Source organism: Nannobrachium achirus (genome assembly GCF_963921795.1).
Source record: "Nannobrachium achirus genome assembly, chromosome: 14".
NCBI classification, from domain to species: domain Eukaryota; kingdom Metazoa; phylum Chordata; class Actinopteri; order Myctophiformes; family Myctophidae; genus Nannobrachium; species Nannobrachium achirus.
Window position 1 is genome coordinate 666,360 of NC_137821.1, and position 15,141 is coordinate 681,500.

Sequence of the window (15,141 nt, forward strand, 5' to 3'; positions counted from 1 at the left end):
ACCCGCACTAGAGTAAGCCAGCCTAATAGCATCCACAATCCACCTCGAAAGAGTGGGTCTAGACACCGGCTTTCTGACAAGAACATTGCCCATTTCCACGAAGAGCTGAGAAGAAGCTCTAGAACCAGCAGTCCTGTCACAGTAGGCCTTCAATGCCCTGACAGGACAAAGGCAATTCAGCCGTTCATCCTTCACCGAGACAAACGGAGGAGGATGAAAAGCCAGAAGAACAACAGGCTCCTTAGGAACCACCATGTTCTTAGGAACAAACTTAAGATGAGGCTTGAGCAACACCTTGAGATCATTGTTCATAAACTGCATGCACTCCGCAGACACCGAGAGAGCTTGCAGGTCACCAACTCTTTTAGCCGTGGCCAAAGCCAGCAAAAGAGCCGTCTTGAAACTCAAAAGTTTCAAAGGCATCCCTACAAGCGGCTCAAAGGGAGCCCGACATAGGCCCCCTAGAACCACCTGCAGATCCCAAACTGGGAACAAAGACCTAGTCACCGGCCTCAAACGTTCAACTCCTTGCATGAACTTGATGACCTCCGGGACTTTAGAAGGTGCCTTGCCCGCCACCCCCAGGTGACAGGCATTAATAGCCGCCAAATACCCCCTAAGGGTAGAAAATGCAAGACCACTTCTCAAGCGGTCCTGCATAAATTCCAGAATTTCCTGGGCTGACGCCACATGGGCCACCACCGGTGGAACACGCGACTCACACCAGTCCTCAAAGGCATTCCACCTTCCATCATAAGACGCCCTCGTAGAAGGCGCCTTAGCACTCTGAATGGTAGCCACCACTTCAGAAGAAAAACCAGCTGCCAGCAGGTTTAACCTTTCACGTGCCAAACCCACAGGTCTAGGACCTGCAGGTCTTGGTGGAAGATCTCCCCCCTGGCCTGACTCAACAGATCTCTGCACTGAGGCAGCTGCCAACCTGGTTCGCAAAGGAGAGGGGCGATCGCCGACCTCCACGTGCCCTTGTAGGGAGCCACCAGGAGCATCTCCAGACCGAACCTCCTGACTCTCTCCAGAGTGGGTCGGATTAAGTCGAAGGGGGGAAACGCGTACAGTAGACCTCTCGGCCACGTGTGCGCTAAGGCGTCCAACCCCAAGGGAGGACTGCCCTTCACCGCGAAGAACAACGGACACTTCGTATTCTCCGCTGACGCAAACAGGTCCGCCACTGGCTGACCGAACTTGCGAAAAATCTGGTTCGCCACCCTGGGGTGGAGAGACCAATCCTCGTAGCGAGAACCTCCCCTGGACAGGAGATCTGCTCCGCTGTTGAGGAGACCTGGGACGTGTAAGGCCCTGATCGACTTGAGGCGCGACAAGCACCAAACCGTCAATTCTCGAGCCAGACGGTCCAGTGGCAACGACGACAGGCCCCCCTGTTTGTTGACATAAAACATGGCCGTCGTATTGTCTGTCCTGACCAGGACGTGACAATGCAAAATCCAAGGCTCGAAATGCTTGAGCGCCAGGAGTATAGCCATCAACTCCAAATAGTTGATGTGACGACCCCTCATCTCCAGAGGCCAAAGCCCCTGCGCTGTGCGCCCCTCGAAAGTGGCTCCCCATCCACTGAGACTGGCGTCTGTCGTGATCGACTTGCGGGAAACCACCTCGCCAATCGAGACCCCGCTGGTGAGGAACCCCTCCACCAGCCACGGAGACAGGGCGATCGCGCAGGAAGGGGAAACCGTAACCTTCTTGTACTTCAAGGAGGGCGGGATCCCGAGGGATAACATCCATCTTTGAAAAGGTCTCATATGAAACCTGCCCAAACGCAACAGATGTACTGCGGAAGCCATCATTCCCGTCAGTACCATGCAACTCCTGTAAGTGACCTCCTGGCCCACTTGAAAGGAGTCGAGACATTCCCGAAACCTGTCCACCCTCTCCTCTGAGAGACGGGCCGACATGTCGGATGAGTCCAGAAGGACCCCAATGAATGTAAGACGACTTGCTGGAGTCAGCATGCTCTTGCCGTGGTTGACTATGAAACCTAAGGCCTTCAGGTGAGCCAAAACCACTTGTGTGTGACGCGCCACTTCGTGGGCGGAGCTCGCTGAAATCATCCAATCGTCGATGTACGTCGCCAACCTGACGCCCTGCTGTCTCAGCGGGGCGATGGCTGCTTCGGTCACTTTCACGAAAACCCTCGGGCTCAGTGACAGACCGAAAGGGAGTACTGTGTACTCGTACAGGCGACCCTCGAAGGCGAACCGTAGGAATTTCCTGTGTGGGGGATAAATCTGGACGTGCTGATAAGCATCCTTCAGATCCACTGAACAGTGGAAATCCCCTTGCCTGACCGACCGTAACATGGTGGGTACAGTTAGCATCCTGAAAACGTATTTCTTCAGGTACACGTTTAGTGCCTTTAGGTCCAGGATGGGACGTAGCCCCCCCCCCTTTTTGGGCACCAGGAAATAACGGCTCCAAAATCCCATGCGGGATTGGGTCCTGTCCAGCTCCACTATAGCACCCTTGCTTAGCAAGGAGCTGATCTCTTCTCTCAAAAGATTTGCTTTTAAACCACGCGCCCTGGTATGAATAACCCTGCTCGAAAGCGGGGGTATGTCTGCGAACTGTAACCTGTAACCCCTGGTTATCGTTCGAAATACCCAATGGCTCGGGTTGCATAACTTCCACTGGCGCGCGCAGCGTGCTAGCGTGTTTTGAGCGAGAGAAACCCCACCACTGTGCTTCCGTGACGGCGGAGCTTTTTGGCGGCCGGACCGGAAGTGGGGAACCTGCGTATCCGTATCCGGAACGACCGGATGCGGAGCGCAAGGGTTCAATAGGCCGCATGGCGGAAACACCTTCTGGTTGTACCGCTTGACTAGCGGAGCTATTTTGCGGCGGGACCGGAAGTGGGGAACCTGCGTATCCGTATCCGGAACACCCGGATGCGGAGCGCAGGGGTTCAATAGGCCGCAAGGCGGGAACACCTTCTGATTGTACCGCTTGACTAGCGGAGCTTTTTTGCGGCCGGACCGGAAGCGGGGAGCTAGCGAATCCGTATCCGGTGAAACCGGAAGCGTTCGGTTTTCGCTCGATAGAGCAACAGGAAGAGCAAAGCGATTCGCCTGATAAACAGACTCGCCCACAACTAAAGCATTCTCCCCTGACAGGAGAGGAACTTTTACGTTTAATACCTGCTCTAAGGCCTTTATGCTTGTCCCTTGACCCGGGCTCATAGTAGGCCGACAGAATTTCTGACTCAAGGTTAAATTCATAGCATCGCTCACGCGAGGGAAAATCCACTCGCGCGCATGAGGAACCACATAATTGTTTGACGTTAACATTACTGGTTGCTGACAAAACCTGTGACTGATTAAAGAGTCCTGACGGGACTCCATCATTCTTACAGGAGGCATGCATAAAGGAGTCATATTGTCGACGCGAGGGATATCCCACTCGCGCGCTTGAGGAACCACATAATTGTTTGACAATAACATTACTGGTTGCTGATAAAACCTGTGATTGATTATCGAGTCCTGACAGGACTTCATCATTACTACAGGAGGCATGCACGATGGGGTCGTCTGTGCTAGTGCGAGAGAGTTGGACAGAGACAGACTTTGCTCTTTCAACATATTTATTGTCGACACAGGAGGCATCAAATTCAACATTTTCATTTCCCCGACACGGGGTACAGAAAAACGCCCTCGTTTGGGGGGAGGGGGACCGAGAGACACCTCGGACCCCCGCCCCAGCACAATCCCCCTCTTCAGAGTGTCATTTGCGCTGTCCCCTACCGCGGCCACCGCGGTAGGAAGACTGCTGCCTGCCATCCTTGGACGGGCGGCGCGGCTGAGCGCGCTCGGGAACCACAACCTTGCTGCGGGGCCTGTCAGGCGCCCTGGCTGCAGAGGCTCCCCTGGAGGAAGACGAGTGCTTCTTAAAAGAAGCAGAGCGGCCCCTTTCCTTGACGCGGGAGGAGCGGGACGCCCTCCTAGCTTGCTGCGGTTCTTCCTGTGGCACTGTGGTGGACTCGACAATGTCCTTAGCAGCCTTAAAGAACGTGACTCTGCCCTGCAGCAGCTCCAAACCGCCGCCCATGAGGGTGGTGGGACTGTTCTCCATGTTGATGAGGGATTTATACATCTCCCCGCGAGGACCCACAGGCTTCTCGCCCACGTCCCTTTTAGGCTCGAGGTCGACATAGTCGAGCCAGCGGGCTCTCTCAGCTTGGAGGTTATAATCCATGGACCTGCCCATCCACTTGACCGCATGCCAATTGACCTTCAGCATGATGTCGAATAGGGTGTTTAGCTCCGCAGTGTGCTCCCCCGTGGGCAGACCTTTGACCAGGTCTTTGGTGGAAGCTAGCAAGAGCTGGATAAGATTAAGGTCCTTAGCAGCCAGAGCAGCGGACCGGTAGGCGTTACGAGCCCTGTCCGACTGCAGCTTGTCCTCCAGGACAGTGAACCCCGGCGGGTTGGTGCCGACGGGGCCGACAAACGGCCCGTTTTTAGCCGTGCCTACATCCTTGTACTGGGGTCTGACGGAACCCAGAAAAGATTGTGCCAACAGGTGGTCCAGGTTAGGGCAGGTGGACATGCCTGCCTCCGCACCGCCAACCAAATCCAACACAGAAAAAGGCAGCTTCCTGGGGTCTTTGTGTGTCTTCCATGAGGAATGGAGGGCCTTGGTGAAACCTTTCACCAGCGGCAGCCTGGAGAGGACATACGGGGCGGGAACCGAAGGCTCCTGCCCGGGCATTTCGTCATCATCCTCGGCCTCTTCAGAGGGGAGAGGAGGTGGCAACTCCTCTCCAACTCTGGCAAGAGCTCTCATGTAGACCGTGAGATGATCCAGCATTTCTGCTGCAGAATCGACGTCCTCTGCTCCCGCTTCACCCGCTTGACTGGCGGGTGGAGGGGCAGTGGTGCCTGAGGAGGACTGGGAGCTCCCTGCGGCGTCCAGTTGACGTGCTGGAGCCGCAGGGGCATTACCTTTCACTGTGACCGTGAGTCGAGAACCATCGTCCTCGACGGAGTCCTCCTCCTCCTCGGCCGTGTATCCAGAGTATTCAGAACCAGAACCCTCGCTCTGACAGGAGCTCAGGTCCGACTCTCGCCTGAAAGTCTGGACTGTTTTGGTGATGCTCACGTCGAGGGGAACGTCCCCGACGGTCACATCCGAGCGTTTCTTTTTGGGCACCGCGCCCGAAGGGGAAAAGGCTACCGGAGGGATGTTAGCCTTCTTGGTCGCCTTCTTAGCGGCGACTTCACCAGACCCGCCAGCTCCAGTGACAGTGGAGCTAGCTGCGGTCGGTTGCGCGGCAGGCGGTGTCTCATGTAGCACGGCGCCATCTTGACTTGGAATGGCGCGCTGTTTGCCAAACGGATCTCCGGAAGGCAGCGCCGCACCTTGACCAACGGTGCGGGCCGCCTGGGGAAGGAAAGACTGGGCTGTGGGGTTGAGAGCAGTGGACCCACCTGGTGGAGCGCAGGCCCCGAGGCCTGCCCTGGCTAGGTAGAACCGGTGTACCAGTACATCGTGGTCGTAGGCCACGCAGAAGTCACAGAAGGGTCCTGCTCTCCCCTGAGGACTCAGTGCAGAGAAGGCGTGTGCAACGCCCATGCAGCCGACACAGAGAGGGTGAAGATCCTGTCCGTCGATGAGTCCTGGACAGCCTGGACATTGCCTCGGCAGGAAGGCCAGAGGATCCATGGCGAAGCACTGTAGATAGAGTTAACAAGAAGCAGACGAGCTAACAAGCTAACGGCTAAGGCTAGGCCACGCTTGATTCGGGCAGGGCCTGAACAAGCGGTAAGCAGTGTAGCTAACGTTAACAAATAGCAGACGAGCTAACAAGCTAACGGCTAATGCTATGCCACGCTTGCTTCGGCGGAGGCCTGAACAAGCAGTAATAATCCTTTGTTATAGAAGGAAATAACCGTCGTTTTAGGACGGGACAAGAATAAGTATTCTTAAGTACGGGTTAATTCAACACTCGCCGGTGGGCGACTCCAATGCCACCGCTTTAGGCTAATGCGCGAAGAATAATAATACAAAGGCTGAGTTTCAACTTATCTGAATGTGATATCGCAGAGAGTGAAAAGAGGATGTTACTTCCGCCTCCGGGGGCTTATATAGCCTGGAGGCGGGTCACTCCGGTTTGAGTGACAGGCCCTTCCTACCTACGTTAGTACGGGAGCTGAAGTAGTTTCTCTGAATGATCGCCAGGGGGCGTCATTACCCAAGTGGGAGGTCATCCTGGAATATTGACAGTAAACTGCCTATGATAAGATATAGAGGTAAACCTAAATAACATACTGTCAGTTTAAATCTGTGTACGAGTGTGAAAGATATGTTGCCTATGATCTATCAAAGAGCCAGCGATCTCTGTGTGCACAGTTTGGTTCTGGAATATTAGGGTTATTATTACCACTACACATTGAAACAGGACGATAAACAGGAACAGAAACAGAATATTACCACTACACATTGAAACAGGACGACATACAGGAACAGAAACAGAATATTGCCACTACACATTGAAACAGGACGACATACAGGAACAGAAACAGAATATTACCACTACACATTGAAACAGGACGACATACAGGAACAGAAACAGAATATTACCACTACACATTGAAACAGGACGACATACAGGAACAGAAACAGAATATTACCACTACACATTGAAACAGGACGACATACAGGAACAGAAACAGAATATTACCACTACACATTGAAACAGGACGACATACAGGAACAGAAACAGAATATTACCACTACACATTGAAACAGGACGACATACAGGAACAGAAACAGAATATTACCACTACACATTGAAACAGGACGACATACAGGAACAGAAACAGAATATTACCACTACACATTGAAACAGGACGACATACAGGAACAGAAACAGAATATTACCACTACACATTGAAACAGGACGACATACAGGAACAGAAACAGAATATTACCACTACACATTGAAACAGGACGACATACAGGAACAGAAACAGAATATTACCACTACACATTGAAACAGGACGACATACAGGAACAGAAACAGAATATTACCACTACACATTGAAACAGGACAACATACAGGAACAGAAACAGAATATTACCACTACACATTGAAACAGGACGACATACAGGAACAGAAACAGAATATTACCACTACACATTGAAACAGGACGACATACAGGAACAGAAACAGAATATTACCACTACACATTGAAACAGGACGACATACAGGAACAGAAACAGAATATTACCACTACACATTGAAACAGGACAACATACAGGAACAGAAACAGAATATTACCACTACACATTGAAACAGGACGACATACAGGAACAGAAACAGAATATTACCACTACACATTGAAACAGGACGACATACAGGAACAGAAACAGAATATTACCACTACACATTGAAACAGGACGACATACAGGAACAGAAACAGAATATTACCACTACACATTGAAACAGGACGACATACAGGAACAGAAACAGAATATTACCACTACACATTGAAACAGGACGACATACAGGAACAGAAACAGAATATTACCACTACACATTGAAACAGGACGACATACAGGAACAGAAACAGAATATTGCCACTACACATTGAAACAGGACGACATACAGGAACAGAAACAGAATATTACCACTACACATTGAAACAGGACGACATACAGGAACAGAAACAGAATATTACCACTACACATTGAAACAGGACGACATACAGGAACAGAAACAGAATATTACCACTACACATTGAAACAGGACGACATACAGGAACAGAAACAGAATATTACCACTACACATTGAAACAGGACGACATACAGGAACAGAAACAGAATATTACCACTACACATTGAAACAGGACGACATACAGGAACAGAAACAGAATATTACCACTACACATTGAAACAGGACGACATACAGGAACAGAAACAGAATATTACCACTACACATTGAAACAGGACGACATACAGGAACAGAAACAGAATATTACCACTACACATTGAAACAGGACGACATACAGGAACAGAAACAGAATATTACCACTACACATTGAAACAGGACGACATACAGGAACAGAAACAGAATATTACCACTACACATTGAAACAGGACGACATACAGGAACAGAAACAGAATATTACCACTACACATTGAAACAGGACGACATACAGGAACAGAAACAGAATATTACCACTACACATTGAAACAGGACAACATACAGGAACAGAAACAGAATATTACCACTACACATTGAAACAGGACGACATACAGGAACAGAAACAGAATATTACCACTACACATTGAAACAGGACGACATACAGGAACAGAAACAGAATATTACCACTACACATTGAAACAGGACGACATACAGGAACAGAAACAGAATATTACCACTACACATTGAAACAGGACGATAAACAGGAACAGAAACAGAATATTACCACTACACATTGAAACAGGACGATAAACAGGAACAGAAACAGAATATTACCACTACACATTGAAACAGGATGATAAACAGGAACAGAAACAGAATATTACCACTACACATTGAAACAGGACGACATACAGGAACAGAAACAGAATATTACCACTACACATTGAAACAGGATGATAAACAGGAACAGAAACAGAATATTACCTACACATTGAAACAGGACGACATACAGGAACAGAAACAGAATATTACCACTACACATTGAAACAGGACGACATACAGGAACAGAAACAGAATATTACCACTACACATTGAAACAGGACGACATACAGGAACAGAAACAGAATATTACCACTACACATTGAAACAGGACAACATACAGGAACAGAAACAGAATATTACCACTACACATTGAAACAGGACGACATACAGGAACAGAAACAGAATATTACCACTACACATTGAAACAGGACGACATACAGGAACAGAAACAGAATATTACCACTACACATTGAAACAGGACGACATACAGGAACAGAAACAGAATATTACCACTACACATTGAAACAGGACGACATACAGGAACAGAAACAGAATATTACCACTACACATTGAAACAGGACGACATACAGGAACAGAAACAGAATATTACCACTACACATTGAAACAGGACGACATACAGGAACAGAAACAGAATATTACCTACACATTGAAACAGGACGACATACAGGAACAGAAACAGAATATTACCTACACATTGAAACAGGACGACATACAGGAACAGAAACAGAATATTACCTACACATTGAAACAGGACGACATACAGGAACAGAAACAGAATATTACCACTACACATTGAAACAGGACGACATACAGGAACAGAAACAGAATATTACCACTACACATTGAAACAGGACGACATACAGGAACAGAAACAGATTATTACCACTACACATTGAAACAGGACGACATACAGGAACAGAAACAGAATATTACCACTACACATTGAAACAGGACGACATACAGGAACAGAAACAGAATATTACCACTACACATTGAAACAGGACGACATACAGGAACAGAAACAGAATATTACCACTACACATTGAAACAGGACGACATACAGGAACAGAAACAGAATATTACCACTACACATTGAAACAGGACGACATACAGGAACAGAAACAGAATATTACCACTACACATTGAAACAGGACGACATACAGGAACAGAAACAGAATATTACCACTACACATTGAAACAGGACGACATACAGGAACAGAAAGAGACCTATTGTGAACTTGGTGAAGTGGAGAATGAAACTCACTTTCTATTGTACTGCCCTTTTTATCATGACTTAAGAAAAACACGTACACGTAGATATGTTTCTGGGTAGTGATTTAGTTAAATATTTATTTGATAAACATACATTGTATGTAGATCTGCTATTTTTCACTGGTTAAAGCATTCAATAATTCTAGGCCTAAATGGGTTAAACACCCTGCCTAAAAAGAACATCCCAAATAAGACCTTTTACGGTCTTGTTTATGTCAGAAATGAGCTTGTTTTGTTGCGAGTTTAGTTGAGAGTTTAGTTTTCAGTCATCTTGACTATGTATCCATGGTGTGGTCCTCTACTGCCCTCCTGTGGTGACTTCAGGAAGCTCAGGGGTCCAGAACAGAACTAGTCTGGGATCACTTCACTTTTCCAGGTTTGATCCGGTCGGGAGAGGAAACCACAACACGTCATGTTGTAGTTCTCAAAGGACTACAATTTGCCGGAACTATCAAACCAGATTCAGTTTTAACCCAAAATATTCCCCTGCGCTCAAGGACACACTGTTAGGGCCTACCTAATAAACTCCTTGATGCGGAGTAGTTTTGCTTTAGAAAAAAATGTTTGGTATATGCATCTTTTATTCCAACTCGTAGCGACTGGCAAGACTACACTAGACTACTGGAGCATTTTAATAGTGATTGGGGAAACAAACGGAGGGAACCAAAACAAAGCGACGCCGCTTCTTCGGCTTGTGGTTTCCGCTTAGACCGGATCAAACCGCCCGTTGTTAACGGGGGAGGTTAGAACAGAACAGAGCAGAGCAGAGCAGAGCAGCAGGGTTGGTTCTGGGCTGCTCATCTTTTACATTCTCCACACTGCTTCAGAGATCAAATATAAAGTATAAAATAAAAAGGTCTAATGTGAGCCGTAGGGTTAGGGTTAGGGTTAACCCTGGGTTAGGGTTAGGCAGGGCAGCCCATGATCTACCAGTAGATCACAAAGGCTGTGCAGGTAGACCACATGACATCCCTAAAAACATATATATATATAAAAAATAAAAAATATATATATTCATGAACAATTCTGTCACTTGAATTAAACTGACTGATTGATTGACATAAAAAGGGGCCTGTCAGCTCCCTTCATGGTTTCTAAAGTAAGCAAACCACAGGATGCAATGCTTTGTAAGTAGCATTACAAAGAACCCCAAAAACATACCACTTCCATACAGAATGAGAAGAAGACCTTTTTCCCCACTATTTCCCATTTCAAGTGTGTTTGTCTCATTATGTAACGCCACTGCCACTATTCAAAGCCACCTCAGGTACTACCTCTTTATTGGGGTGGGTAGATCATGTTGAGCTGTCATTTTAAAAGTAGCCCTTGAGTCAAAAAAAAGTGTGGGCACCCCTGGGGTTAGGGTTAGCCCGAGATCCATGGTCACACCAACATAATACGGGGGTGTAAATATCATCACTGTCGGGAAGAAACCTTGTATCTCTAAGTTTCAAATGTGTACGTTTCTTCGCAAAGTAAAGCCCTGCTTCATCTTCATGTAATCTTGGGCTGCCGGGTCATTCCTCAAGTCGCCTATCCACAAGTTTCCTACTTTCCTCCTACCTGTAGGATATCCTCTGTTCCAGATTAATAAAGTCCTTAACGTAGTAAACAGCTTCCAAACACAATATGTGATCATGTTGTGTACGTGACCCATTTCGGCTGGCATTTCGCCTACCAAAATGTCATTTCTGTCTACGCCACTGGTGTGTGTGTGTGTGTGTGTGTGTGTGTGTGTGTGTGTGTGTGTGTGTGTGTGTGTGTGTGTGTGTGTGTGTGTGTGAGGTGTGTGCGTGTCCTACCAGTGTGTGTGTGTGTGTGTGTGTGTGTGTGTGTGTGTGTGTGTGTGTGTGTGTGTGTGTGTGTGAGGTGTGTGCGTGTCCTACCAGTGTGTGTGTGTGTGTGTGTGTGTGTGTGTGTGTGTGTGTGTGTGTGTGTGAGGTGTGTGCGTGTCCTACCAGTGTGTGTGTGTGTGTGTGTGTGTGTGTGTGTGTGTGTGTGTGTGTGTGTGTGTGTGTGTGTGTGTGTGTGTGTGTGTGTGTGTGTGTGTGTGTGTGTGTGTGAGGTGTGTGCGTGTCCTACCAGTGTGTGTGTCCCACACAGAGCTCAGTCTCTCAGAGAACTCTGTCACCGTGGCGGCGGCTGCCCAGTCCCCGGACGCCATCTTGTCCGTCACGGTGATGTCACAGACCGCCCGGAGGACGGCCAATAGCCTGCGAGGTCGCGACCCCAGCGCCTGGCGGGCCGCGCTGACCGCTAACTCCACCCGCTCGGGATCCAAGAGTTCTGAGAGCGAACGCACCTGGACAGACAGGAAGGAGTTCATTATCTATCTGTAGAACGCTGTTCTGTTAAAACGTTCAATGTTCAGTGTGGCTTGTTTACCAACGACCAGTTAAGAGGCAGCTGTGAGTTTTTTCACTCTGAACATTGAAGGTAAACTTTCTGAAAAGCAGCAGTTGCTAACGTAATGTTGACATTGAAAGGAGATGTAATTCCTAACATTGGCCTTCCTGCTGTTAGTTTACACGTTGATGCGTGTGAAACAATAAAGGACCCAAAAGGACCTATTCGAGCCGCAAATGGTGCATTTTGTTATCAATTCCTCCATTTTTCACAGCTGAGAAGCGCCTCTTTGTTGTGGCCCAAAAACGAAGGCCAGATGAAAACTACTTCAAAACTGTACTGAAATACAGTACTTGAGTAAATGTACTTAGTTACTTTACACCACTGGTAATAATAATGTATTATCTGGAATTTATTAATAGCTTTTCTAAGTACTAAAAGGATGCTTCAGGTGTGTGTGTGTGTGTGTGGGTGTGTGTGTGTGTGTGTGTGTGTGTGTGTGTGTGTGTGTGTGTGTGTGTGTGTCGGGGGGGGGGGGGGGGTTAGGGGGGGGGGGTTGGTGACATGACTAGGATGAAATAATGTTGCTCTATCAGTACTTCTTTCTTTGTTTGGGAGAGTGCTCATGTGCGTCTTGCGGTGACACGCTTCCTAGTTACTTCTTCTCTGAGCTGTCTTTTTGTTTTTGCACAGATTCTTGACTTTGCACTATTAGGTTGTGTTGGTAGTTTCTGAGTATTCTGCTTTGTTTAACAATGACAGTGAGATACTTGTTGCACTAACTAGCATTGACTGCTATGGTCTCTTTTTGTAAGACACTTTATGTATATATACTTATATATTATTCGCCCCCTCTATTGATGCACCTTCTCTTTATTGGTACTGTACTGCTCTTGTTTTTGTTTTTTTGTTTTTTTTCCTCTTATCTATTCTTTTTTTCTTACGTCTCTGTAACTTTGTAAATAACTGTATACTGCTGTGCTACAACTGGACAACTGAATTTCCCCCTTGGGATAATAAAGGTATCTATCTATCTAGCATCTGTTGATGCTGCTACTGGCGAAAGTGAAAAAGGCTTTCACTTTCGTTTCAACACAGAGGACTGGAGTATTGCCTTTACTGCAGTTGAGCTTAGCTGCTGCTCTGCTGTGGAGGGGATGATGATGATGATGATTACACACAGCCGGCGACTAGCTATAGATGTTGGATCGTGTCGTGATAAACATTATAGGCTACTGTCGCTATTTTCAGCTGTCGGCTATTTTTGCAGTTGTCTGCTATTTTCACAACGCATCGCGACGCGTTGTGAGCATGTAGATCGGCTATTTTCAAATAGCTACGGTATAAAATAGGGCTAAAGTTAGCAAGTAAATGTACTTACTAATTACTTTAAACCACTGAACTGATGTTTAAAAAGCAATTAAATTGCTCTTCATTAAGGTACAGTATGAGTATGAGCTCAAAGCCTATTATCATAGTGGCACAAAATGAAGGGGGGAAAAAAGACGATATATTCGTCAATCGCGATTATTTTGTATGGCGATTAATCGTCTGGAGAAAGTCCTAATGGATAGCAGTGATGGTCATCAAATGCAGCATGTTTTATCCTAGGAATGTAATCACTTACCTCACTAACCCTTAACTCAGTCGGTGCCATATTTAAAGTGGGACCTCTTATATTGCCGTTTCAAAGGGTTAAAAAAATAGTGTGCACGCTGGTGCACACATTCGTGCACAGATCATGCACTATGCATGTGCATGCTTTTCACAGCTTTCAAACTAAAAAAAAACGCTTGGAAATCCGTTCAGGCATTCAGGAGAAAACAGCCCTTATGTTTTCTTCAAATGTAAACAAACATGGCTGCCATGTTTGAAAGATGGGGTTGGTATGGGGGTTAAACATGCAATTTCGCGATCGCGATCATGCCTAGTACACTGTTGGAGGTCCAAAGATTTTTATTTTATTATTATTTATTTAAAAAAGACGTCCAGAAGACGACTGGCAGGGAGGTCCATAGTTAAAAAGACGTTTTTATTATAGAAACGTCTTTTTTGGCAGTGAGGTTGTTAATAATTACATTCATAGGATCAATTATTCAATTGGATGATAATTGATGATGTCATGGACTCACCCCAGCGTCCAGGCTCTTGACCACCAATAGGAAGCGAGCGAGCTCTCTCATTCGCTGGCTCACCGCGTCGTACTTCACTTCCTGCCCCGCCCCCATCAGCCGGCTGCCGTACTGACAGATCAGCCAATCACATTTCACCTGAGGAGAGACAGACAGATCTTTGAATATTATGTATTGAAAGCGAACATTTGTAACTCAAATTTTGCTTCTGGGTGGTCCCTGGAACTAGATATTTTCAGATGGGTGTCCGTGGCCAAATACATATCATTTTGGGGGTCCTTCACATGAAAAGGTTTGAGCACCACTGACATAGTAGTCTCTCAAGAACAGACTAACTGAGCTCCAGTTAAGTGAAAAGGACCTTTTCTTTGACCATGGCTGGCCAGATTGCTGACATAGAAACGTAGGGTTTTTCAAAAAGCCTTAGAAGGATTCAAAAGACACTTATAGAATCGGTTCAAAATTCTAATTTTCACGATTTTTCAAAAATAGCAGATCTACAAGCTCTCTGCTATTTTTCAATAGTTAAAGCATACAATAATGATACACAATAATGTGTACCCGTTCTAAATGGGTTAACTATTAAATAAATAGCAGATCTACAAGCTCACAGTGTGAGCTTGTTTGTTTGTGTGTCAGTGAGGAGCAGGCAGAGAGGAAGGGAGGGAGAAGGAAGATCTGCTGTAAACAATAAGTGTTCCTAAATCAGCAGAAGAAGTAGCTAGATTTGTCTTCAGAAGCTTTTCACTAATTAAGTCTCTCGTTAAACCCTGATGAAGACTGGCAACAGTCGAAACGTTGGTAAATAAATTACTATTTGCATCGTGGCTGAAGAGTTGTGAGGCCTCTTCCTTCTCATTCAGTGTTATC

The 15,141-nt window shown here is 46.8% G+C and overlaps 1 protein-coding gene across 1 annotated transcript in view; it reads right to left on the minus strand.

Moving 5' to 3' along the window:
- Window positions 1-15,141, minus strand: part of LOC308298643 (uncharacterized protein) — a gene marked incomplete at both ends in the record, with an annotated part of 59,080 nt that overhangs the window by 21,461 nt on the left and 22,478 nt on the right. The window contains 2 exons of the mRNA XM_080742286.1: window positions 11,876-12,095; window positions 14,272-14,409. Coding sequence (XP_080598412.1) covers window positions 11,876-12,095; window positions 14,272-14,409 — 358 coding nt within the window. The remainder of the gene's footprint in view (window positions 1-11,875; window positions 12,096-14,271; window positions 14,410-15,141) is intronic.